This window comes from Notolepis coatsorum (assembly GCF_963971535.1).
Source record: "Notolepis coatsorum genome assembly, contig: SCAFFOLD_129, whole genome shotgun sequence".
In the NCBI taxonomy this organism is placed as follows: Eukaryota; Metazoa; Chordata; class Actinopteri; order Aulopiformes; family Paralepididae; genus Notolepis; species Notolepis coatsorum.
Genome location: NW_028174297.1, coordinates 675,001 through 701,414, shown reverse-complemented (window position 1 = coordinate 701,414; position 26,414 = coordinate 675,001). Strand labels below are relative to the sequence as shown.

At 44.6% G+C, this 26,414-nt stretch overlaps 2 protein-coding genes across 2 annotated transcripts in view; one reads left to right on the top strand and one right to left on the bottom strand.

Annotated features, from left to right (window-relative positions):
* The window catches only part of LOC311247594 (ATPase family gene 2 protein homolog A-like), a gene marked incomplete at its 3' end in the record, with an annotated part of 42,232 nt that extends 37,369 nt beyond the window's left edge, over nt 1–4,863 (bottom strand). The window contains exon 1 of the mRNA XM_084338623.1: nt 4,772–4,863. The remainder of the gene's footprint in view (nt 1–4,771) is intronic.
* A 4,579-nt stretch (nt 4,864–9,442) lies between these two features.
* Nucleotides 9,443–26,414, top strand: part of nudt6 (nudix (nucleoside diphosphate linked moiety X)-type motif 6) — a 28,621-nt gene continuing 11,649 nt past the window's right edge. Inside the window, exons 1-2 of the mRNA XM_084338619.1 lie at nt 9,443–9,916; nt 18,586–18,789. Of these exons, the coding sequence (XP_084194745.1) occupies nt 9,535–9,916; nt 18,586–18,789 (586 nt within the window). The 5' untranslated portion in view covers nt 9,443–9,534. The remainder of the gene's footprint in view (nt 9,917–18,585; nt 18,790–26,414) is intronic.

Genomic DNA, 26,414 nt, shown 5'->3' with positions numbered 1-26,414 from the left:
TTTTGATCAGATTCGTGAACACCTTAATCCTCACATGGATAACAGAGGGAGATACCATTTCTCTGAACCAGTCCAGGCAGAGTGAATTGGACTTGATTTTTTATAACTTTCTTTTTCATGGTGAGGTTGACATTTTCATGGAATTGCTCCAAAACTCATTTTCTGATTTAACAGATATTAATATTTATATATACTTTTTTATGTTAATCAAATAAAGAGCTATTTTCCAAAAACGTTTTGTAATTTATTTTCAGAAGTGACTGATATGTTTAAACTTTAAGACAAAAAAAAATTGATTTTTGTGATGTCACAGTATGATGTCATAATAGAACATTCTAGAACATTTGTGATGTCACAGTATGATGTCATAATCGAACATTCTAGAACATTTGTGTTCTATATATATGCAACAATTCTCTCAGCATTTCCTGGCATTTTTTCAGACTACAACATCAATCCAGACTGGTTTGACCCTCAAAATGGTCCACCGAAGTCAAACACATGTGGGTAAAGCTCTATTTTTGATAGTGTTTTTTGTCTATTTCAGACGTGTAACATCCATAACGCAAAAATGTAACATCCATAACGGCACTTTTTTGTGATTCATTCCTTGAGAGAAAATGCCAGATTTTCCTGAATGTGCTTTTTGGGTACCTCAAACCCTTCCCTACAAAGTGATAGTAAAGATGTTATTCTTTGAAAAAGATATTCACAGAGTTTTCATCATGTGTTCAGTGAGTCCGAAAAGCTTGTCCATTTCCGTAACATCCATAACGCTGTGTATTTTGTCACCTATCTCAAAATCCAAAAGGTCAAAACATTTCTTACTGCAGGCTCATCTTTATCTCAATAAGTGTAACTAAAATGTGTAAATTATACTTCCAATTCAAATCGATGCCTTGTCAATGTTAAGTTAAGTTTCCAATGTTCTCTCTGAATGTAATGTCCATAACGCTGGAATTGCCCTAAAGGATTTGCACTAAAACCCATACCTCAGTACACCTTACTGTGAATTGTACCTAGATTGTACCTCATCCCATTTCTGCTTTGCACTATATAGTATTGTATATTAGTACATTGCATAGTATATTGTATGGTAACTCAGTTACCTCTATTCTGCATCGAACATTGTACATATACTGAACACTGTGATTTCTATTTTTACTTCTATTTTTACATGCTATACTATTTTATTTCATACTTATCTTGTCTAGCACAGTCTCTGGAGTGTAACAGTAAGAAGCATTTTGTATAAAAGTATTCTGTACTTCTGTATGACAACAACTATTAAAGAAACTTGAAACTTGAACTTCTTACTGTCTTTTACTATTATGTACTTTTCTACTATGCCTATACTACTATCTACTATGCCTGTACTACTACCTACTATGTACTATGCTACTATGTCTGCACTATTATCTGATCTACTATGCCTGTACTACTACCTACTATGATAATATGTCTATACTACTATGCTACTATATCTATACTGCTATATACTGGAATGGAATGGAATGATCTTTATTGTCATTGTTACAACGAAATTTAAAATGCAGCCCTACTATGTAGTATGTACTATTCTACTATGTATACTACTATCTGCTATGCTACTACCTATACTACCTACCATGATACTATGTCTATACTACTATGCTACTATATCTAATATCTACTATGTTCTATGTACTATATCTAATATCTACTATGTTCTATGTACTATGTCTAATATCTACTATGTCTAATTGTCTATACTAATACAGTATCTACTATGTTCTATGCTACTTTAATACAGTATCTACTATGTTCTATGCTACTTTAATACAGTATCTACTATGTTCTATGCTACTATGTCTAATTGTCTATAGTTACTAATACAGCATCTACTATGTACCATGTTGCATGTATTCCATATAGTCATAACTCTCCATGTTGCATGTATTCCATATAGTCATAACTCTCCATGTTGCATGTATTCTATATAGTCATAACTCTCCATGTTGCATGTATTCCATATAGTCATAACTCTCCATGTTGCATGTATTCTATATAGTCATAACTCTCCATGTTGCATGTATTCCATATAGTCATAACTCTCCATGTTGCATGTATTCTATATAGTCATAACTCTCCATGTTGCATGTATTCCATAGTCATAACTCTCCACTTTGCATGTATTCTATATAGTCATAACTCTCCACGTTGCATGTATTCTATATAGTCATAACTCTCCATGTTGCATGTATTCCATATAGTCATAACTCTCCATGTTGCATGTATTCTATATAGTCATAACTCTCCATGTTGCATGTATTCCATAGTCATAACTCTCCACTTTGCATGTATTCTATATAGTCATAACTCTCCATGTTGCATGTATTCTATATAGTCATAACTCTCCATGTTGCATGTATTCTATATAGTCATAACTCTCCACGTTGCATGTATTCTATATAGTCATAACTCTCCATGTTGCATGTATTCCATATAGTCATAACTCTCCATGTTGCATGTATTCCATATAGTCATAACTCTCCATGTTGCATATGATATAGTCATAACTCTCCATGTTGCATTCCATATAGTCATAAACTACCCTCCCACTCAGGGCATTATGGGGTAGAACACATAGTAGCATACTACAAGAACCTAGGCGTCCACAATGACGACTTCAAACTGGAAATGGTAACTACAGATGAGGTACTCAAAAAACTGAGCGCCCTCCAACCCAACAAGGCCACTGGCCATGACAACATCCCCTCCAAATTCCTCAGAGACTCAGCAGCCGCCATCACCCCAGTCATCACACACATAATAAACCTCTCCATAAAACAGGGACACATCCCCAAGGACTTCAAAATTGCGAGAGTAACACCCCTGCACAAAAAGGGCAGCAAATTAGACCCAGGCAACTACCGCCCTGTTTCTATCCTTACATCCATCTCGAAAGTCATGGAACATTTTTTATATGAACAGGTCGAAAAGTACCTCGCGGGAAAAAATCGAATACGAATTCCAATCTGGCTTCAGAACATCCCACTCCACTGATACATGCCTTCTCTATTTAAACGACCACATCAAACAAGAGGTGGGCGCGGGAAAATACTGCGGCATGGTCATGCTGGACCTACAAAAGGCCTTCGACACTGTCAATCACTCCATTCTGATTGACAAGCTAAAAGCAATTGGTTTTGATAGTCTATCAGTGAGCTGGATACAATCCTACCTGGAGGGGAGAGAACAGATGGTGGAGGTAAACGGTACCCTATCCCCCCCCTCACAGTGAGCTGTGGTGTTCCACAAGGAAGCATACTAGGACCGCTACTGTTCCTAATTTATGCAAATTACATGTTGTCAGCTTGTGACTGCAACTTGTTCCTGTTTGCGGACGACTCAGCCCTGCTGGTCTCTGACAAGAACAAGTTACAGGTTGAAAAAACCCTCAGCTCGGAACTAGGCAAAATCTGCATATGGCTCGCCGATAACAAACTATCATTACACATGGGCAATACAGAGTCCATTCTCTTCGGTTCAAATAACAAACTCAGCAAGACCGACGGCTTCTCAGTTACAGTGGGTGACAATATTGTCACAAGGAAAGATGAAATTATTACCTACCTGGGTTCCATCCTAGAGGCTAATCTTTCCTGTGACAAAATGGCATCCAATGTAATGCTTGCACCTCATGGTACCAAAGTACCTCAAAGGCACTAAAAACCAAATTACAAACATCTCAAAGCAAACTGGTCAGACTACTGCTTGACCTGACTCCTAGAACCCACCTCACCCCTGCCCACTTTGACAACCTAGGATGGCTTAGAGTAGACGACAGAGTACAGCAACTTGCAATGGGCCTGGTCTACAAGATACACTACACGACCAAGGTACCCATGTACATGTCAAAATACTTCCCAAAGGTCAGTGAATACCACGATCACAACACCAGAGGGAGCTCCACAAATCATGTTAAACCCAGATTCGGGTCAAACAAGGGACTAAACACGTTTCGCAATTATGCCACATCAATGTGGAACGCCCTACCCAAAGCTGTAAAGGAATGTGAATCACTACCCACTTTCAAAACCACTCTCAAAAAACACCTACGGGAGACTGCAATTCGAAACTGGCCCCTACAAATGTCCTAACCCAGTTGTACAGTAAATGACCAAGTATGGCTTTGTCAGTATTCCAATGTACAGTGTACAGTGTGTCCCCCCCCACCCCCTACCCCCCCCCCCCCCCCCCCCCACCCCCCCCCAATGTACAGTCCCCACCCACAAAACCCCACCCACCTACCCAACCTCCTCCAATGTACAGTTTCTACGTCAAATGTATATACTCTTTTCTGGATTCTTCTTGTATCACAAACAGTACTGTATTTGTAAATCTGGTATGTCATAAATGTATAGATGTAGCAGTACTGTCTATCTGTATGTCATGTATGTCATATATGTTATGATGATTTGAAAATGGGGGACCCTGATGTAAACAAGATGAAAGTCTCTTCTCTGGTCTGCATCCCCTTAACAATTGTGTGTATTGAGCTGTACTGTACTGTACCCATTCTGCAATCTGTTAATAAAGTTTTCAATCAATCGATAACTCCTCCGTGTTGCATATGATAGTCATAACTCTCCATGTTGCATGTATTCCATATAGCCATAACTCTCCATGTAAGAGTTACTATGAAATTGCAAGTGGTCTGATTTGCTGCTACAAACGGTTAACCCGATGATGGGGGCAAATAGATGTAATAATAATAATATCCACTTACCTTTCTCAATGAAATCAGTTGATAACAAATGAGTTGTTGTTGTTGTTGTTGAGACTGGTCTGCAGGATCACTGAGTCCCCGGCTGAACTACTGTCCCCTTTCGTGGAGTCTCTCTTCGATCTGCTTTTGTTCTTCTTTGATGACATGTTTAATTCAGAAGTCGGGTGTTTTATTAAAACACGTGAAGGAGCAGAACATGTGTAAACACGGAGCAGTGCGGGACACTTCCTGGTTACCGTGGAGCTCCGCCTCTATTACCGTAAACACTGGAGATTATCCTCAGAGAGCATTTGGAAATACATCTGTTGATTGAATGATTGAAAACTTTATTAACAGATTGCACAATGGGTCAAAAGACAGTACGGCTCAATACACACACTTGTTAAGGGGATGCAGACCAGAGAAAGACGTTTGTTCTTGTTTACATCAGGGTCCCCCATTTTCAATTCATAATGACATGTGACAAAATGGCATCCAATGTAATAAAAAAAAAAGTCAACCGACGAACTCGATTCTTGTACCGGATCTCCTCTCTGGTAAACAAGAATACCCTGAAGACCTCTGGCAGGAGCACTCATTCAAGGGTACTCATACTCATGCTTGCACGTCATGGTACCAAAGCACCTCAAAGGCACTAAAAAAACAAGATTACAAACATCACAAAACAAACTGGTCAGACTACTGCTTGACCTGACTCCTAGAACCCACCTCACCCCTGCCCACTTTGACAACCTAGGATGGCTTAGAGTAGACGACAGAGTACAGCAACTTGCAATGGGGCCTGGTCTACAAGATACACTACACGACCAAGGTACCCATGTACATGTCAAAATACTTCCCAAAGGTCAGTGAATTCCACGACCACAACACCAGAGGGAGCTCCACAAATCATGTTTTTTTTTTTTTTTTTTTTTTATTATTACGGATCCCCATTAGCTGGTGCCATGGCAACCAGCTAGTCTTCCTGGGGTCCACACAAAAAAAACATACAAAAACAATTATTATTGCAAAACAGAATTATTAAAAGTCAGTACTCAACACACAATGCACAATGAAACTAACTATTAAGATGGCTAAAAATTACATGCAAGCAAAGAAACAGAAAACAAAAAACAAAACAAAATACTTTGCAGTGTTAAATACAATTTAAGATTGTTTTTAAAAGTGAATCTTTTTAAGAATTGCTTTCAGAATGCTCATCAATGTTACTAAAACATAAATTTTACCATACCTTTAAAAAGGGAAAAAAACACACAAAGTAAACAGAAGATGTTTTGGATAACATGGCTGCAGCTACACTCATGCATGACATATATTATATTATATATATTAATGACATATATTAATTTCCTTCCGGATTATGGCTCCTTTAAGTTTATTTTTGAAACTGTCCCTTGTTTTCCGTCCGTATAATATGTAATGGGATCCTATTCCAGTATGTTATGGCTCTATACATTGCCGTTTTCTTTAGAGCGTTGGTTCTGGGCAGAGGTAGGGTGAAGCGACTACTTGAAGCATGTCTGGTATTATGGTCATGTCTATCATTGGTGGATAAAAGCATAGAATACAATCGAGTGGACGGGCGGCTACGTGGCGTAGTGGGCAAGGCGCTCGCCACAAATGCGGAGACGCTGGGCTCGCCTGTTCGAGCCCAGCGCTCCACATTGCTTTCAGTTTAGCTGGTCGTTCATACTAATACACATTGGCCGTATTAGGGGGTGGGAAACTGATGGGTGGGGATCGAGCGTTGTGGACAGCGACTCCTACAGGTCGGTTGGTGCGCCTGCGCAGTAGAATCAGGAAGTGTCGGGGGCAGCGTGAGCCTCCCACGCGTTACTCCTCGCCACTGAGAGATCGAGCTGCGCAGGTGAAAAGATGCGACTGCTGTTACCTCAAGTACCGGAGGGGACTTGTGCTATGTATGACTTAGTCCACATTGCAGCCGGCTTGTGGGAGGCAAGAAACAGCGTTCGTGACAGGGGAGGGTTGAATTGGATGATACGAAATTGGGATGGGAGAAAATATAGAAAATGGGAGAAAAAGTGGATAAAAAAAAAAAAAATACAATTGAGTGGGTTTACCCAAGGTACAAATGTTCTTTAAAAACCTAATCAAACTGCATGCTAGTCTCTCGTCCACCCTCATCCACGACAGTCCAGCATGCATTCCCTCCACACTGTTCCTTATAGAGCAGTGAAGAGTTAAACCCAGATTTGGCTCAAACAAGGGACTAAACACGTTTAGCAATTATGCCACATCAATGTGGAACGCCCTACCCACAGCTGTAAAGGAATGTGAATCACTACCCACTTTAAAAGCCATGCTCAAAGAGCACATATGGGAGGCTGCAATTCGAAACTGGCCCCTGTAAATGTCCAAACCCAACCCCCTCCAATGTACAGTAAATGTCCTAACCCAACCCCCTCCAATGTACAGTAAATGTCCTAACCCAACCCCCTCCAATGTACAGTAAATGTCCTAACCCAACCCCCTCCAATGTACAGTAAATGTCCTAACCCAACCCCCTCCAATGTACAGTTATAGTTGTACAGTTGGCCTGTGCGTGAGCCCGATTTTTGGGGGCCCTTTTTGGGGGGGCTTTTTTATGCTTTTTGGGGGGTTTTGGTGATCAAATATTGAATATTGAACTATAATAATCAGTGCAGGAGCTCACTCTGACTTAAAAGGCCCACACATCTCCATAAATGTTCAGGGGGGAGGGAATAAGTGCTTACCCTACAGACCCCAAGAAGTGCTGTATATTCTGTATTGTTTAATATAAATGCATTTTTTATTCCAATCCCGATTTGTATTTGAGATTCCCAAATCCCATCGGACTTGACTTCTTCGTGTCCCTCAGTGAGTGTAATACCAGTGTGACGGATCTTATTGGACTACTCTGCGTTGTGTGTTAAAGGCTGATGTCCCGAGGGGGAGTCGAACAGGGGGCTCCCGCTCCGCGGGCGACGACATAGACCGCTGCACTAAGAAGTGAATCCACTGCTATGTACCGTACCTATGCGTCTGTTAACCCTGTTATGAGGAAGTGAGTTTAACTTACCAGCCCGCTTCCTGCCACAGTCACCCGTCAACACACCTGTTTCTGTGACTGTGGACATACTCACGGGCACCCGTTACACTAGCATTCAACTGTATGCGCCACAGCGGTTTCTATCATCATCATCATCATCACCACCCACGCTATGCATAAAATATATAGGTCCGCGGAGAGGCACGCTGAGGAGGCCGTGAAAAACTGCATTGGAATATGGGGCATCTCTCTCTCTTTACCTAATATTTGTATTCTATCCTGACATTTTCAGTTGGAAGGGCAGTCTATATGCGTAACGAATTATTATTATTTTTCTTTTCAAAAAGGGCACTTTTTTATGAGGCTCAAAAGGGCAGGTGCTCGAGCACCCTTTGGGCTCTATGTGTGTACGTGCCTGCAGGGGGGAGGGGGGTGTCCTCCTAACATTGACGTTTTATACTCTTTGGGGCCTGGCTTTCTTCAAATTCAGCAGCATGCAACACGACTAAACAAGGAAACAAGCTAAAATAGCAAGGATCCAGAGTTACAGTCTTGTCACCTGTGGTTCAGCTGTGAAGGACAGACTGAGGCTGCAATTAGAAACTGGCCGCCGTAAATGTCCAACCCCCCCCCCCCCCCCCATCTATATGGACAGTCTCCTCCCCACCGTATGTATAGATGTTCTCCTCCTAATGTACAGTCTCCTCCCCATCATATGTATATAATCTCTGTTAGGATCTCTGGGTAACAGTACTGTATTTTTGCATATCGTATATGTCACAAATGTATTATAGAATGTACTATATACCTGTATGTCATGTATGTCCCTATGCCATAAATGTCATGTATGTTGTGTATGTCATAAATGTCACTATGAATTGAAAATGGGGGACCCTGATGTAAACAAGACGAAAGTCTTTCTCTGGTCTGCATCCCCTTAACAATTGTGTGTATTGAGCCGTACTGTATTGTACCCATTCTGCAATCTGTTAAATAAAGTTTTCATTCATTCATTCATTCAAATCTATACCAGCTTGGCCTGCTCAGCATTTGTATACATGATGTCATTCATTCATTCATTCATTCATTCATTCATTCATTCATCAGTGAATTTCTACACGTGGGCAATTGCCTGTTTTAATACAGTGAACAGCACATTTTGTAACCATATTTGTAGATGTTTGTCTACACATTCTTACAATAGATAAAGGGATAAATAGATTGATTCATTCATGTAGATACTGTCACTAGTAGTTTCCTCTAGTCAGCCAAAAGAAACGGCCCTCTCTGTCCTCCGTCTGTGATTCTTACCAACAGCTGCCGGACAGACGTGGCCTTCCGGTCAGAAATAGCTGTCGACCACACACCACTGCTACACAACACAGAGGCTATAAGATGTTACATAGGAGGAGACCTGAGAAGGATAGACACGAAGACATGTATTAAGGGCGACAGTTACTAATAGATTACTACTAAACACCGACTGCAGAAACCTGACAAGTTCTACTGAGGTGAAATGTCCCTTTAAAGACAGCCATTTCTCACTGCGCCTTTACCGCGACATTACGGTATTAATGCGGACCTTAGTTCACGTAACGTCGGGTGTCGGTGCCGGCGGCTCGGTGGTACGGTCGATCAGAATAGTAATATTCCTAGTAGCGAATGAATAAGTTTGAACACTGGACTGCAGGCGGCTGACGGTAGTTTGACACGACACCTCTCTCTGGACACTATGGCTGCCTTTAGGTCCACACTGTTGCCGTTGTTGTTGAGAAGAAAGCTGTGCAGCAAAACACTTTGTCCTGCTGCTGCTGCTCACACCGGGACACCGAGCCCGCAGGGGACACCGGGGACACCGGCCCCGCCGCAGGGGACAACCGGGACACCGGCCCCGCCGCAGGGGACAACCGGGACACCGGGGACACCGGCCCCGCCGCAGGGGACACCGGTTTTAACGGGCACCGTGCGGGGGACACCGGTTTTAACGGGCACCGTGCGGGGGACACCGGTTTTAACGGGCACCGTGGACAGATTCGGTGGAGTGACGGTGAACCTCGCTGACACTGACCTGCCGGCGGATATCAGCGAGAGTGCCTTCAGCAGCTTACTGCAAGGTGTGTACCATATTATTATTACTGTATGTGTGTTCCATATTATTATTACTGTATGTGTGTACCATATTATTATTACTGTATGTGTGTACCATATTATTATTACTGTATGTGTGTACCATATTATTATTACTGTATGTGTGTTCCATATTATTATTACTGTATGTGTGTACCATATTATTATTACTGTATGTGTGTACCATATTATTATTACTGTATGTGTGTACCATATTATTATTACTGTATGTGTGTACCATATTATTATTACTGTATGTGTGTACAGTGTACCATATTATTATTACTGTATGTGTGTACATACAGTATGTGTTACTGCAAGGTGTGTACCATATTATTATTACTGTATGTGTGTACCATATTATTATTACTGTATGTGTGTACATACAGTATGTGTTAGCTATATAATACTGATATACCTTATATATACCGCATATACATGTATCTACACCTGTTTGATATATCTACTACCTGTATATATTATATCCATACACCTACTCTCTTACTAGTTAAACTACTGACTCACTACCATAGCCGAGGTGTACTGTGTCACTGTACATAATAATTATACTGTGCATCAGTTAGTATATATCACTCAGTAGCTTGTTACATTACATTTAATGTGTTGTTGACAATGAATTGTAATCTAATCTAAATGATATGTTATAGGCAGAGAAAATCATGTAAATACTAAATAGTAATAATAATAGGAGTAGAACATAGTAATAATAGTGTAATAATAATAACATAATGCAACCATTGATAATAATAACGATAGTGTTGTATAATATATCGTAGTAGCACACTGCACTGTGTTTAGTATTAAAACCCTTTCACTGCCACACGACAGAAGGTTAACCCTTTACTATCACACAACCGACGGCGATGCTCCATCATTAGCATCATTAATGGTGGCGCATCGCCGTCGGTTGTGTGATAGTAAAGGGTTAACCTTCTGTATTGTCACAGTGAACCGTTATGATGAATTGAAAATGGGGGACCCTGATGTAAACAAGACGAAAGTCTTTCTCTGGTCTGCATCCCCTTAACAATTGTGTGTATTGAGCCGTACTGTATTGTACCCATTCTGCAATCTGTTAATAAACTTTTCAATCAATCAATCAATCAAACTGTCGTGTGGCAGTGAAAGGGTTAAGGGTCAGACAGGCCTAGCCTGGAGTTGCTCCATAGAGGCTGCATTGGGAAACATGAGAGCGCTCGTTGAGGTATTAACACAACAGTTATGGGTCATGTGACTATATGGGTCAATGAATTCTGGATGACTGCCAGTGCGGTGCTTAACTTGTGTTGGTGTGTTCACCCTCCCAGGTGCCAGGTTAATGTGTACTTCCCTGTTTTCTGTTCTGCCCTTGTGGCCTCACTGTCAGCTGTCCACTGTTTGTGTAGAGACCTGTGTATACAAACATACCATGTTTGAGCCAATCAGCAACACCAACTGAGTCACGTGGCTAAGTCGCCCCCTACCTGCCCCAGCTGCTGCGCTAAAAGAATACAACAGGGCTCTATGGAGAAACCATGACACTCCCCTGACTAACAGTATAATGGAGCTCTATGGAGAAACCATGACACTCCCCTGACTAACAGTATAATGGAGCTCTATGGAGAAACCATGACACTCCCCTGACTAACAGTATAATGGAGCTCTATGGAGAAACCATGACACTCCCCTGACTAACAGTATAATGGAGCTCTATGGAGAAACCATGACACTCCCCTGACTAACAGTATAATGGAGCTCTATGGAGAAACCATGACACTCCCCTGACTAACAGTATAATGGAGCTCTATGGAGAAACCATGGCACTCCCCTGACTAACAGTATAATGGAGCTCTATGGAGAAACCAGGACACTCCCCTGACTAATAGTATAATGGAGCTCTATGGAGAAACCATGACACTCCCCTGACTAACAGTATAATGGAGCTCTATGGAGAAACCATGGCACTCCCCTGACTAACAGTATAATGGAGCTCTATGGAGAAACCATGGCACTCCCCTGACTAACAGTATAATGGAGCTCTATGGAGAAACCATGACACTCCCCTGACTAACAGTATAATGGAGCTCTATGGAGAAACCATGGCACTCCCCTGACTAACAGTATAATGGAGCTCTATGGAGAAACCAGGACACTCCCCTGACTAACAGTATAATGGAGCTCTATGGAGAAACCATGACACTCCCCTGACTAACAGTATAATGGAGCTCTATGGAGAAACCATGACACTCCCCTGACTAACAGTATAATGGAGCTCTATGGAGAAACCAGGACACTCCCCTGACTAACAGTATAATGGAGCTCTATGGAGAAACCAGGACACTCCCCTGACTAACAGTATAATGGGGCTCTATGGAGAAACCATGGCACTCCCCTGACTAACAGTATAATGGAGCTCTATGGAGAAACCATGGCACTGCCCTGACTAACAGTATAATGGAGCTCTATGGAGAAACCAGGACACTCCCCTGACTAACAGTATAATGGAGCTCTATGGAGAAACCAGGACACTCCCCTGACTAACAGTATAATGGAGCTCTATGGAGAAACCATGGCACTCCCCTGACTAACAGTATAATGGAGCTCTATGGAGAAACCATGACACTCCCCTGACTAACAGTATAATGGAGCTCTATGGAGAAACCATGACACTCCCCTGACTAACAGTATAATGGAGCTCTATGGAGAAACCATGGCACTCCCCTGACTAACAGTATAATGGAGCTCTATGGAGAAACCATGGCACTCCCCTGACTAACAGTATAATGGAGCTCTATGGAGAAACCATGACACTTCCCTGACTAACAGTATAATGGAGCTCTATGGAGAAACCATGACACTTCCCTGACTAACAGTATAATGCAGCTCTATGGAGAAACCATGACACTTCCCTGACTAACAGTATAATGGAGCTCTATGGAGAAACCATGACACTCCCCTGACTAACAGTATAATGGAGCTCTATGGAGAAACCATGACACTCCCCTGACTAACAGTATAATGGAGCTCTATGGAGAAACCACGGCACTCCCCTGACTAACAGTATAATGGAGCTCTATGGAGAAACCATGACACTCCCCTGACTAACAGTATAATGGAGCTCTATGGAGAAACCATGGCACTCCCCTGACTAACAGTATAATGGAGCTCTATGGAGAAACCATGACACTCCCCTGACTAACAGTATAATGGAGCTCTATGGAGAAACCATGACACTCCCCTGACTAACAGTATAATGGGGCTCTATGGAGAAACCATGATACTCCCCTGACTAACAGTATAATGGAGCTCTATGGAGAAACCATGATACTCCCCTGACTAACAGTATAATGGAGCTCTATGGAGAAACCATGACACTCCCCTGACTAAAAGTACAATGGAGCTCTATGGAGAAACCATGACACTCCCCTGACTAAAAGTATAATGGAGCTCTATGGAGAAACCATGACACTCCCCTGACTAACAGTATAATGGAGCTCTATGGAGAAACCAGGACACTCCCCTGACTAACAGTATAATGGAGCTCTATGGAGAAACCAGGACACTCCCCTGACTAACAGTATAATGGGGCTCTATGGAGAAACCATGGCACTCCCCTGACTAACAGTATAATGGAGCTCTATGGAGAAACCAGGACACTCCCCTGACTAACAGTATAATGGAGCTCTATGGAGAAACCAGGACACTCCCCTGACTAACAGTATAATGGGGCTCTATGGAGAAACCATGGCACTGCCCTGACTAACAGTATAATGGAGCTCTATGGAGAAACCAGGACACTCCCCTGACTAACAGTATAATGGAGCTCTATGGAGAAACCAGGACACTCCCCTGACTAACAGTATAATGGAGCTCTATGGAGAAACCATGGCACTCCCCTGACTAACAGTATAATGGAGCTCTATGGAGAAACCATGACACTCCCCTGACTAACAGTATAATGGAGCTCTATGGAGAAACCATGACACTCCCCTGACTAACAGTATAATGGAGCTCTATGGAGAAACCATGGCACTCCCCTGACTAACAGTATAATGGAGCTCTATGGAGAAACCATGGCACTCCCCTGACTAACAGTATAATGGAGCTCTATGGAGAAACCATGACACTTCCCTGACTAACAGTATAATGGAGCTCTATGGAGAAACCATGACACTTCCCTGACTAACAGTATAATGCAGCTCTATGGAGAAACCATGACACTTCCCTGACTAACAGTATAATGGAGCTCTATGGAGAAACCATGACACTCCCCTGACTAACAGTATAATGGAGCTCTATGGAGAAACCATGACACTCCCCTGACTAACAGTATAATGGAGCTATATGGAGAAACCACGGCACTCCCCTGACTAACAGTATAATGGAGCTCTATGGAGAAACCATGACACTCCCCTGACTAACAGTATAATGGAGCTCTATGGAGAAACCATGGCACTCCCCTGACTAACAGTATAATGGAGCTCTATGGAGAAACCATGACACTCCCCTGACTAACAGTATAATGGAGCTCTATGGAGAAACCATGACACTCCCCTGACTAACAGTATAATGGGGCTCTATGGAGAAACCATGATACTCCCCTGACTAACAGTATAATGGAGCTCTATGGAGAAACCATGATACTCCCCTGACTAACAGTATAATGGAGCTCTATGGAGAAACCATGACACTCCCCTGACTAACAGTATAATGGAGCTCTATGGAGAAACCATGACACTCCCCTGACTAAAAGTACAATGGACCTCTATGGAGAAACCATGACACTCCCCTGACTAAAAGTACAATGGAGCTCTATGGAGAAACCATGACACTCCCCTGACTAAAAGTACAATGGAGCTCTATGGAGACACCATGGCACTCCCCTGACTAACAGTACAATGGAGCTCTATGGAGAAACCATGACACTCCCCTGACTAAAAGTATAATGGGGCTCTATGGAGACACCATGACACTCCCCTGACTAACAGTATAATGGAGCTCTATGGAGACACCATGACACTCCCCTGACTAACAGTATAATGGAGCTCTATGGAGAAACCATGGCACTCCCCTGACTAACAGTATAATGGAGCTCTATGGAGAAACCAGGACACTCCCCTGACTAACAGTATAATGGAGCTCTATGGAGAAACCATGACACTCCCCTGACTAACAGTATAATGGAGCTCTATGGAGACACCATGACACTCCCCTGACTAACAGTATAATGGGGCTCTATGGAGAAACCATGACACTCCCCTGACTAACAGTATAATGGAGCTCTATGGAGACACCATGACACTCCCCTGACTAACCGTATAATGGAGCTCTATGGAGACACCATGACACTCCCCTGACTAACAGTATAATGGAGCTCTATGGAGACACCATGACACTCCCCTGACTAACAGTATAATGGAGCTCTATGGAGAAACCATGACACTCCCCTGACTAACAGTATAATGGAGCTCTATGGAGACACCATGACACTCCCCTGACTAACAGTATAATGGAGCTCTATGGAGACACCATGACACTCCCCTGACTAACAGTATAATGGAGCTCTATGGAGACACCATGACACTCCCCTGACTAACAGTATAATGGAGCTCTATGGAGAAACCATGACACTCCCCTGACTAACAGTATAATGGAGCTCTATGGAGAAACCATGACACTCCCCTGACTAACAGTATAATGGAGCTCTATGGAGACACCATGACACTCCCCTGACTAACAGTATAATGGAGCTCTATGGAGACACCATGACACTCCCCTGACTAACAGTATAATGGAGCTCTATGGAGACACCATGACACTCCCCTGACTCAAAGCGAGCTGCTGTGCTAAAAAAGTACGACAACCAGGGCTCTATGGAGAAACCATGACACTCCCCTGACTAACAGTATAATGGAGCTCTATGGAGAAACCATGACACTCCCCTGTGTCATGTAAAAGTAGTTTCAAACGAAAAACGTCTGGATGTCATTTAGCCAAATCAGCATGGCTGTGAGTGTGAGTCTTTCACCTTTTACATATCTAGCTTTGGCACGGATTGATTGTTTAGATCGCTAGCATGGCTAACAAATGCAAATATATTGTAGTCTGCCCCGTTGTTCTAAAAGGATTACGCTCCTTTTACCCCCTTGATGCGCGCGCACACTGCAGTCTGACGTGGACAGCGAACAGATCTATAGTCCTTACGTGTTTCTTCCAGTTTTTGATAGTGTTTATCGGCTGTCGGCCTCCTCTTATTGGTTACTTGTTTTCTGTTTCCTCCTGTGGCTTCAACCTTTGTTTTGCATTCCCAAATATTGATTTCAGTCCCTCAACCGTAGCAAGAACATAAATATTAGGGCTGACCTCGACTAGTCGAATAGTCGACTAATCGATCTAAACAAGCCGTAGTCGACTGCCAACCTCTTAGTCGAATGCAAAAAAAATATATATTATAATATAATTTTTTTTATTAAAATATTTTTGGGATCATTCTTTCCAAAAGCAAAGAGGCCTAGAAGCGTGGCTAACGCTAATGGCACGCATACCAGCGAGGCTAACTGCCTAAGAAAACAGGCACAGAGGCACTGAAAGAGGATTTCACCATCTAATGAACACACTAGACTAGACAAATATCAAGATGTATCCAACCCTTTCACTACCACACTACAGAAGGTTAACCTTTCACTACCACACTACAGGGTTAACCCTTTCACTACCACACTACAGAAGGTTAACCTTTCACTACCACACTACAGGGTTAACCCTTTCACTACCACACTACAGAAGGTTAACCTTTCACTACCACACTACAGGGTTAACCCTTTCACTACCACACAACAGAAGGTTAACCTTTCACTACCACACTACAGAAGGTTAACCTTTCACTACCACACTACAGAAGGTTAACCTTTCATTACCACACTACCGAAGGTTAACCTTTCACTACCACACTACAGAAGATTAACCTTTCATTATCACACTACAGAAGGTTAACTATTCACTACCACACTACAGAAGGTTAACCTTTCACTACCACACTACAGAAGGTTAACTCTTTCACTACCACACTACAGACGGTTAACCCTTTCAATACCACACTACAGAAGGTTAACCCTTTCACTACCACTACAGAATGTTAACCCTCTGTAGTGTCGTAGTGAAAGGGTTAACCTTCTGTAGTGTGGTAGTGAAAGGTTAACCTTCTGTAGTGTGGTAGTGAAAGGTTAACCTTCTGTAGTGTGGTAGTGAAAGGTTAACCTTCTGTAGTGTGGTAGTGAAAGGTTAACCTTCTGTAGTGTGGTAGTGAAAGGTTAACCTTCTGTAGTGTGGTAGTGAAAGGTTAACCTTCTGTAGTGTGGTAGTGAAAGGGTTTACCTTCTGTAGTGTGGTAGTGAAAGGGTTAAGCACAAGGATAAGCAGCTTGCCATGGGTGCCAAGTAGCCCGGGGGCGACAGTGGCTCAGGAGGTAGAGCAGTCATCTGGTAATCCGGAGGTTCCCGGTTCGATTCCCGCTCCTCCTGGGCAGTTTGTCGAAGTGTCCTTGAGAAAGACACTTAACCCCTAATTGCTCCCGTCGGTGAGTGAGTGTGTGTGAGTGTAAAATCTGAGGAACAAATTGTAAAGCGCTTTGGATAATAAAAGTGTGGTAAAATGCACCATTAGAGCCTGATCAGCCAGTATTATCTCATCATGGATATATATCATGGACCAATAACCTGCTCCAGTTTTCAGATTTCTCGGACCAATTGCATGCTTTTGCAGAGGACAAGAAGCCTTCAGTCGACTCCTACAGACATTAAGCACCCCCACAGAGGACAAGAAGCCTTCAGTCGACTCCTTCAGACATTAAGCACCCCTCACAGAGGACAACAAGCCTTCAGTCGACTCCGTCAGACATTAAGCACCCCCACAGAGGACAAGAAGCCTTCAGTCGACTCCTTCAGACATTAAGCACCCCCACAGAGGACAAGAAGCCTTCAGTCGACTCCTTCAGACATTAAGCACCCCCACAGAGGACAAGAAGCCTTCAGTCGACTCCTTCAGACATTAAGCACCCCCACAGAGGACAAGAAGCCTTCAGTCGACTCCTACAGACATTAAGCACCCCCACAGAGGACAAGAAGCCTTCAGTCGACTCCTTCAGACATTAAGCACCCCCACAGAGGACAAGAAGCCTTCAGTCGACTCCTTCAGACATTAAGCACCCCCCACAGAGGACAAGAAGCCTTCAGTCGACTCCTTCAGACATTAAGCACCCTCACAGAGGACAACAAGCCTTCAGTCGACTCCGTCAGACATTAAGCACCCCCACAGAGGACAAGAAGCCTTCAGTCGACTCCTTCAGACATTAAGCACCCCCCACAGAGGACAAGAAGCCTTCAGTCGACTCCTTCAGACATTAAGCACCCCCACAGCCCAAATGGAATGATACAAAAGAAAAATAATAATAATCTTTTTTTATAATATTTCTATTTATCTTCTTTTTTTTTGCATTCATGGGGGGACTATCGGCAAATTCTGGCCAATCAAAGTCGACTATCCAAATCCTTAGTCGGGGGCAGGCCTAATCAATATATAGAGTGATATCCCTCTTTGAGTTTAGATTTTTGTTTCTTTTCTCCATGTGACTTTTTGAAACGGTCCCAATGCTCGACAGACTCCTTGGCGCGCTGGAGGTCGGAGGGCAGGGTGGCGGTGTGGCTCCACGTGCCCATCGCGCTGAGCCGCTGTGCCGCGCCGGCCCACGCCCACGGCTTCACCTACCACCACGCCGTGCGGGAGCGCGCCGTGCTCGCCCTCTGGCTCGCGGGGGCACCCAGCAGACTGCCGGGCTTCGCAACGCATCAGATCGGAGTGGCAGGTGAGGATGTGGACCAGCGACGTTAACCCTTTCACTAGCACACTACAGAAGGTTAACCCTTTCACTAGCACACTACAGAAGGTTAACCCTTTCACTAGCACACTACAGAAGGTTAACCCTTTCACTAGCACACTACAGAAGGTTAACCCTTTCACTAGCACACTACAGAAGGTTAACCCTTTCACTACCACACTACAGAAGGTTAACCCTTTCACTAGCACACTACAGAATGTTAACCCTTTCACTAGCACACTACAGAAGGTTAACCCTTTCACTACCACACTACAGAAGGTTAACCCTTTCACTAGCACACTACAGAAGGTTAACCCTTTCACTACCACACTACAGAAGGTTAACCCTTTCACTAGCACACTACAGAAGGTTAACCTTTCACTACCACACTACAGAAGGTTAACCTTTCACTACCACACTACAGAAGGTTAACCCTTTCACTACCACACTACAGAAGGTTAACCCTTTCACTAGCACACTACAGAAGGTTAACCTTTCACTACCACACTACAGAAGGTTAACCTTTCACTACCACACTACAGGAGGTTAACCTTTCACTACCACACTACAGAAGGTTAACCCTTTCACTACCACACTACAGAAGGTTAACCCTTTCACTACCACACTACAGAAGGTTAACCTTTCACTACCACACTACAGGGTTAACCCTTTCACTACCACACTACAGAAGGTTAACCTTTCACTACCACACTACAGGGTTAACCCTTTCACTACCACACTACAGAAGGTTAACCTTTCACTACCACACTACAGGGTTAACCCTTTCACTACCACACAACAGAAGGTTAACCTTTCACTACCACACTACAGAAGGTTAACCTTTCACTACCACACTACAGAAGGTTAACCTTTCATTACCACACTACCGAAGGTTAACCTTTCACTACCACACTACAGAAGATTAACCTTTCATTACCACACTACAGAAGGTTAACCTTTCACTACCACACTACAGAAGGTTAACCTTTCACTACCACACTACAGAAGGTTAACCTTTCACTACCACACTACAGAAGGTTAACTATTCACTACCACACTACAGAAGGTTAACCTTTCACTACCACACTACAGAAGGTTAACTCTTTCACTACCACACTACAGACGGTTAACCCTTTCAATACCACACTACAGAAGGTTAACCCTTTCACTACCACTACAGAATGTTAACCCTCTGTAGTGTCGTAGTGAAAGGGTTAACCTTCTGTAGTGTGGTAGTGAAAGGTTAACCTTCTGTAGTGTGGTAGTGAAAGGTTAACCTTCTGTAGTGTGGTAGTGAAAGGGTTTACCTTCTGTAGTGTGGTAGTGAAAGGGTTAAGCACAAGGATAAGCAGCTTGCCATGGGTGCCAAGTAGCCCGGGGGCGACAGTGGCTCAGGAGGTAGAGCAGTCATCTGGTAATCCGGAGGTTCCCGGTTCGATTCCCGCTCCTCCTGGGCAGTTTGTCGAAGTGTCCTTGAGAAAGACACTTAACCCCTAATTGCTCCCGTCGGTGAGTGAGTGTGTGTGAGTGTAAAATCTGAGGAACAAATTGTAAAGCGCTTTGGATAATAAAAGTGTGGTAAAATGCACCATTAGAGCCTGATCAGCCAGTATTATCTCATCATGGATATATATCATGGACCAATAACCTGCTCCAGTTTTCAGATTTCTCGGTTTTAAATTGTCCTGTTTTCGGATTTCTCTGATTTAATATTTTCTCCTTTGGATTTAACAAAAGAAAACAATACAAAATTATGTTCTTAACTAACTTTAATAACGGTACATCTGCAAACAGTGCCAGTGCAGTTCAATGTTCAGGGCCAGTTCAGTTATGAGTTTTTTCTTTTTTCATTTCAGTTCAGTTCAATGCAGTTCAACTGCCAGTGCAGTGCAATAACTAAATAATAATTAAATAGTTAGACAATACAAAATAATAGCTTGTTTAAAAGAAATCAGAAAAAAACAGTCAAATGTAATTTCTTAAAGATGTCCTTTAATGGTTCATGCTTCTCCCCATCTCTGGCTGACATCACCCTTGTGATACATGATGGTTAGGCCTTTGTGTTTTCCTCAGTGAGGGATTCTCTTTCGTCGGTCAGCAGCGTTCTGTACTTGCTGAAGCTTCTCTCTGTATAATAATCTTTTAAGTTTAAATATCAACATTATCTGGCCATCCTCAGTAAATACTATCAAACTCCTCTGACCTCATCTGGTCTTTCCAAAGACCAGAGATGGGACGGGTGCGCGCGCACGCACACACACACACACACACTTCTGTATGACAAATATTAAAGAAACTTGAAAACTGTCCAACTATCCAGTTTGTTTTTATAGTGTAACGTTTGGCTACTTGAGAGAGAGACTCTCGTTACGTGCGCAGTGCGCAGTGCGTTCCGTTGTCTCGGAATGGATTTGGTAACTAATTTCTGCGTCTCCGTAGACCGTGCCGCGTCACCGTTTGAAAGTCGTAGTGAAGATTGATTTATATGAAAACCGATTTATGTATAATTTAAGGGCTGGCCAGCATGCGTTAGGTTCTGTTGGGGTATGAGAAACACCCACAAATTAAAGCTGAAACTCTTAAAGCTCATAGTCCATCAAATCCAATGTGAGTACAGAGACAAAACAACACACAATTAAAATGTGGGTGATCTTTGCTGATCATCTAATATCATTTTCTTACTCCCAAATCAGCACGGGTATAGACCCACAGATCAGCATGGGTATAGACCCACAGATCAGCATGGGTATAGACCCAGAGATCAGCATGGGTATAGACCCAGAGATCAGCATGGGTATAGACCCACAGATCAGCATGGGTATAGACCCACAGATCAGCATGGGTATAGACCCACAGATCAGCATGGGTATAGACCCACAGATCAGCACGGGTATAGACCCACAGATCAGCATGGGTATAGACCCAGAGATCAGCATGGGTATAGACCCAGAGATCAGCATGGGTATAGACCCACAGATCAGCATGGGTATAGACCCAGAGATCAGCATGGGTATAGACCCACAGATCAGCATGGGTATAGACCCACAGATCAGCATGGGTATAGACCCACAGATCAGCATGGGTATAGACCCACAGATCAGCATGGGTATAGACCCACAGATCAGCATGGGTATAGACCCAGAGATCAGCATGGGTATAGACCCACAGATCAGCATGGGTATAGACCCAGAGATCAGCATGGGTATAGACCCAGAGATCAGCATGGGTATAGACCCAGAGATCAGCATGGGTATAGACCCACAGATCAGCATGGGTATAGACCCAGAGATCAGCATGGGTATAGACCCAAAGAGCAGCATGGGTATAGACCCACAGATCAGCATGGGTATAGACCCACAGATCAGCATGGGTATAGACCCACAGATCAGCATGGGTATAGACCCACAGATCAGCATGGGTATAGACCCAAAGAGCAGCATGGGTATAGACCCACAGATCAGCATGGGTATAGACCCAGAGATCAGCATGGGTATAGACCCAAAGATCAGCATGGGTATAGACCCACAGATCAGCATGGGTATAGACCCAAAGATCAGCATGGGTATAGACCCAGAGATCAGCACGGGTATAGACCCAGAGATCAGCATGGGTATAGACCCAGAGATCAGCATGGGTATAGACCCAGAGATCAGCATGTGTATAGACCCAGAGATCAGCATGGGTATAGACCCACAGATCAGCATGGGTATAGACCCAGAGATCAGCATGTGTATAGACCCAGAGATCAGCATGGGTATAGACCCACAGATCAGCATGGGTATAGACCCACAGATCAGCATGGGTATAGACCCAAAGATCAGCATGGGTATAGACCCAAAGATCAGCATGGGTATAGACCCACAGATCAGCATGGGTATAGACCCAAAGATCAGCATGGGTATAGACCCACAGATCAGCATGGGTATAGACCCACAGATCAGCATGGGTATAGACCCAAAGATCAGCATGGGTATAGACCCACAGATCAGCATGGGTATAGACCCACAGATCAGCATGGGTATAGACCCAAAGATCAGCATGGGTATAGACCCAGAGATCAGCATGGGTATAGACCCAAAGATCAGCATGGGTATAGACCCACAGATCAGCATGGGTATAGACCCAAAGATCAGCATGGGTATAGACCCAAAGATCAGCACGGGTATAGACCCAAAGATCAGCATGGGTATAGACCCAGAGATCAGCACGGGTATAGACCCACAGATCAGCATGGGTATAGACCCACAGATCAGCATGGGTATAGACCCACAGATCAGCATGGGTATAGACCCAGAGATCAGCATGGGTATAGACCCAAAGATCAGCATGGGTATAGACCCACAGATCAGCACGGGTATAGACCCACAGATCAGCATGGGTATAGACCCACAGATCAGCATGGGTATAGACCCACAGATCAGCACGGGTATAGACCCACAGATCAGCATGGGTATAGACCCAAAGATCAGCATGGGTATAGACCCAAAGATCAGCACGGGTATAGACCCAAAGATCAGCATGGGTATAGACCCAGAGATCAGCACGGGTATAGACCCACAGATCAGCATGGGTATAGACCCACAGATCAGCATGGGTATAGACCCACAGATCAGCATGGGTATAGACCCACAGATCAGCACGGGTATAGACCCACAGATCAGCACGGGTATAGACCCAGAGATCAGCATGGGTATAGACCCACAGATCAGCATGGGTATAGACCCAGAGATCCAGTATTGGTCAGGCTGTTCCTGTTATCTCCCTCTATTCTGTCTCTCTCCATGTCTCTCTGATGGAAGATAACAGAAGTAAAGGCTGAGCTGCATTCGGCGGGTGGTTCGTGTAGAAGTGTCCACCAGGGGGCAGCCCTGTGCTTATGCTGTGCATCATGTCAGAACATGTGCAGAGCATCTCTCAATGTGGCGCCACCTGGCTGCTGGAGAGGGACCCACTTCTGTTTAGTTGAAAGAAACTTGCCCCAAGCGACCTGCTGAATCCAGGGCCTGTTCTCCGTCAGTCTGTTTGCTGTATTGGCTAATTGCCTCCTATGTTCGAATAATTCAGCCAGTCAAGCATAATCCTCAACCCTTTTTAGGGTTCTATTTTAGAACCCTATACAGTTGCTGTTCAGTTCTCAAAATTGTAACGTGCGATCGTAAAGGGTTAATCCTTACATAAAGGATTAAAGTAAATGGTCAATCCTTTATCCTTCTATTGAATTATACTCTTTAATATTTGTTTTCATGTAACATCCTGCTTATTCGTTTTTGTGTTTGACAAGGTATAGCGATGTGAAGAACAAGCAGCCCTCTGCTCTGTGAACACAGGGCCCCTGGAGAGTGGGGGCCTCTGCTCTGTGAACACAGGGCCCCTGGAGAGTGGGGGCCTCTGCTCTGTGAACACAGGGGCCCCTGGACAGTGGGGGCCTCTGCTCTGTGAACACAGGGGCCCCTGGAGAGTGGGGGCCTCTGCTCTGTGAACACAGGGGCCCCTGGAGAGTGGGGGCCTCTGCTCTGTGAACACAGGGGCCCCTGGAGAGTGGGGGCCCTCTGCTCTGTGAACACAGGGGCCCCTGGAGAGTGGGGGCCTCTGCTCTGTGAACACAGGGGCCCCTGGAGAGTGGGGGCCTCTGCTCTGTGAACACAGGGGCCCCTGGACAGTGGGGGCCTCTGCTCTGTGAACACAGGGGCCCCTGGAGAGTGGGGGCCTCTGCTCTGTGAACACAGGGCCCCTGGAGAGTGGGGGCCTCTGCTCTGTGAACACAGGGCCCCTGGAGAGTGGGGGCCCTCTGCTCTGTGAACACAGGGGCCCCTGGAGAGTGGGGGCCCTCTGCTCTGTGAACACAGGGCCCCTGGAGAGTGGGGGCCTCTGCTCTGTGAACACAGGGCCCCTGGAGAGTGGGGGCCCTCTGCTCTGTGAACACAGGGCCCCTGGACAGTGGGGGCCTCTGCTCTGTGAACACAGGGCCCCTGGAGAGTGGGGGCCTCTGCTCTGTGAACACAGGGCTCCTGGAGAGTGGGGGCCTCTGCTCTGTGAACACAGGGCTCCTGGAGAGTGGGGGCCCTCTGCTCTGTGAACACAGGGGCCCCTGGAGAGTGGGGGCCTCTGCTCTGTGAACACAGGGGCCCCTGGAGAGTGGGGGCCCTCTGCTCTGTGAACACAGGGCTCCTGGAGAGTGGGGGCCTCTGCTCTGTGAACACAGGGCCCCTGGAGAGTGGGGGCCTCTGCTCTGTGAACACAGGGCTCCTGGAGAGTGGGGGCCCTCTGCTCTGTGAACACAGGGCTCCTGGAGAGTGGGGGCCTCTGCTCTGTGAACACAGGGCCCCTGGAGAGTGGGGGCCTCTGCTCTGTGAACACAGGGCCCCTGGAGAGTGGGGGCCTCTGCTCTGTGAACACAGGGCTCCTGGAGAGTGGGGGCCTCTGCTCTGTGAACACAGGGCTCCTGGAGAGTGGGGGCCTGACCCAGATGACCCCTGACCCAGAGTAATGTCACTGTTGCTTCTTCACTAGAAATTGAACTCTAATTCTTATCTGATCTCAGGTCAGATCATCTCCTAGTGCAGTAATGCTGATCTCAGGTCAGATCATCTCCTAGTGCAGTAATGCTGATCTCAGGTCAGATCATCATCTCCTAGTGCAGTCATGCTGATCTCAGGTCAGATCATCTCCTAGTGCAGTAATGCTGATCTCAGGTCAGATCATCTCCTAGTGCAGTAATGCTGATCTCAGGTCAGATCATCTCCTAGTGCAGTAATGCTGATCTCAGGTCAGATCATCTCCTAGTGCAGTAATGCTGATCTCAGGTCAGATCATCTCCTAGTGCAGTAATGCTGATCTCAGGTCAGATCATCTCCTAGTGCAGTAATGCTGATCTCAGGTCAGATCATCTCCTAGTGCAGTAATGCTGATCTCAGGTCAGATCATCTCCTAGTGCAGTAATGCTGATCTCAGGTCAGATCATCATCTCCTAGTGCAGTAATGCTGATCTCAGGTCAGATCATCATCTCCTAGTGCAGTAATGCTGATCTCAGGTCAGATCATCTCCTAGTGCAGTAATGCTGATCTCAGGTCAGATCATCTCCTAGTGCAGTAATGCTGATCTCAGGTCAGATCATCTCCTAGTGCAGTCATGCTGATCTCAGGTCAGATCATCTCCTAGTGCAGTAATGCTGATCTCAGGTCAGATCATCTCCTAGTGCAGTCATGCTGATCTCAGGTCAGATCATCTCCTAGTGCAGTAATGCTGATCTCAGGTCAGATCATCTCCTAGTGCAGTCATGCTGATCTCAGGTAAGATCATCTCCTAGTGCAGTCATGCTGATCTCAGGTCAGGTTAGGCAGGGCTGTATGTCGCACATGCTATGAATAAATCAGTCTGTGCGATGAATGAATTGACTGCGTAGCACCCGTGCGAAAGCCCGACAGCCTGTGTGAAGTGAATCGATGGGCCTGGGCCACGCTATTCTACTTGGTAGTTGTAGTCTATCATGCGATTAAAGACCATGTGCCCGTCTGCGTAGAGTACATACATCCAACACCAAATCCCATAATTCCTAGCGAACAATCTAAACGAAACTCCGTGAAGTGAAGATGAAACTGAATGTGGCCTATTG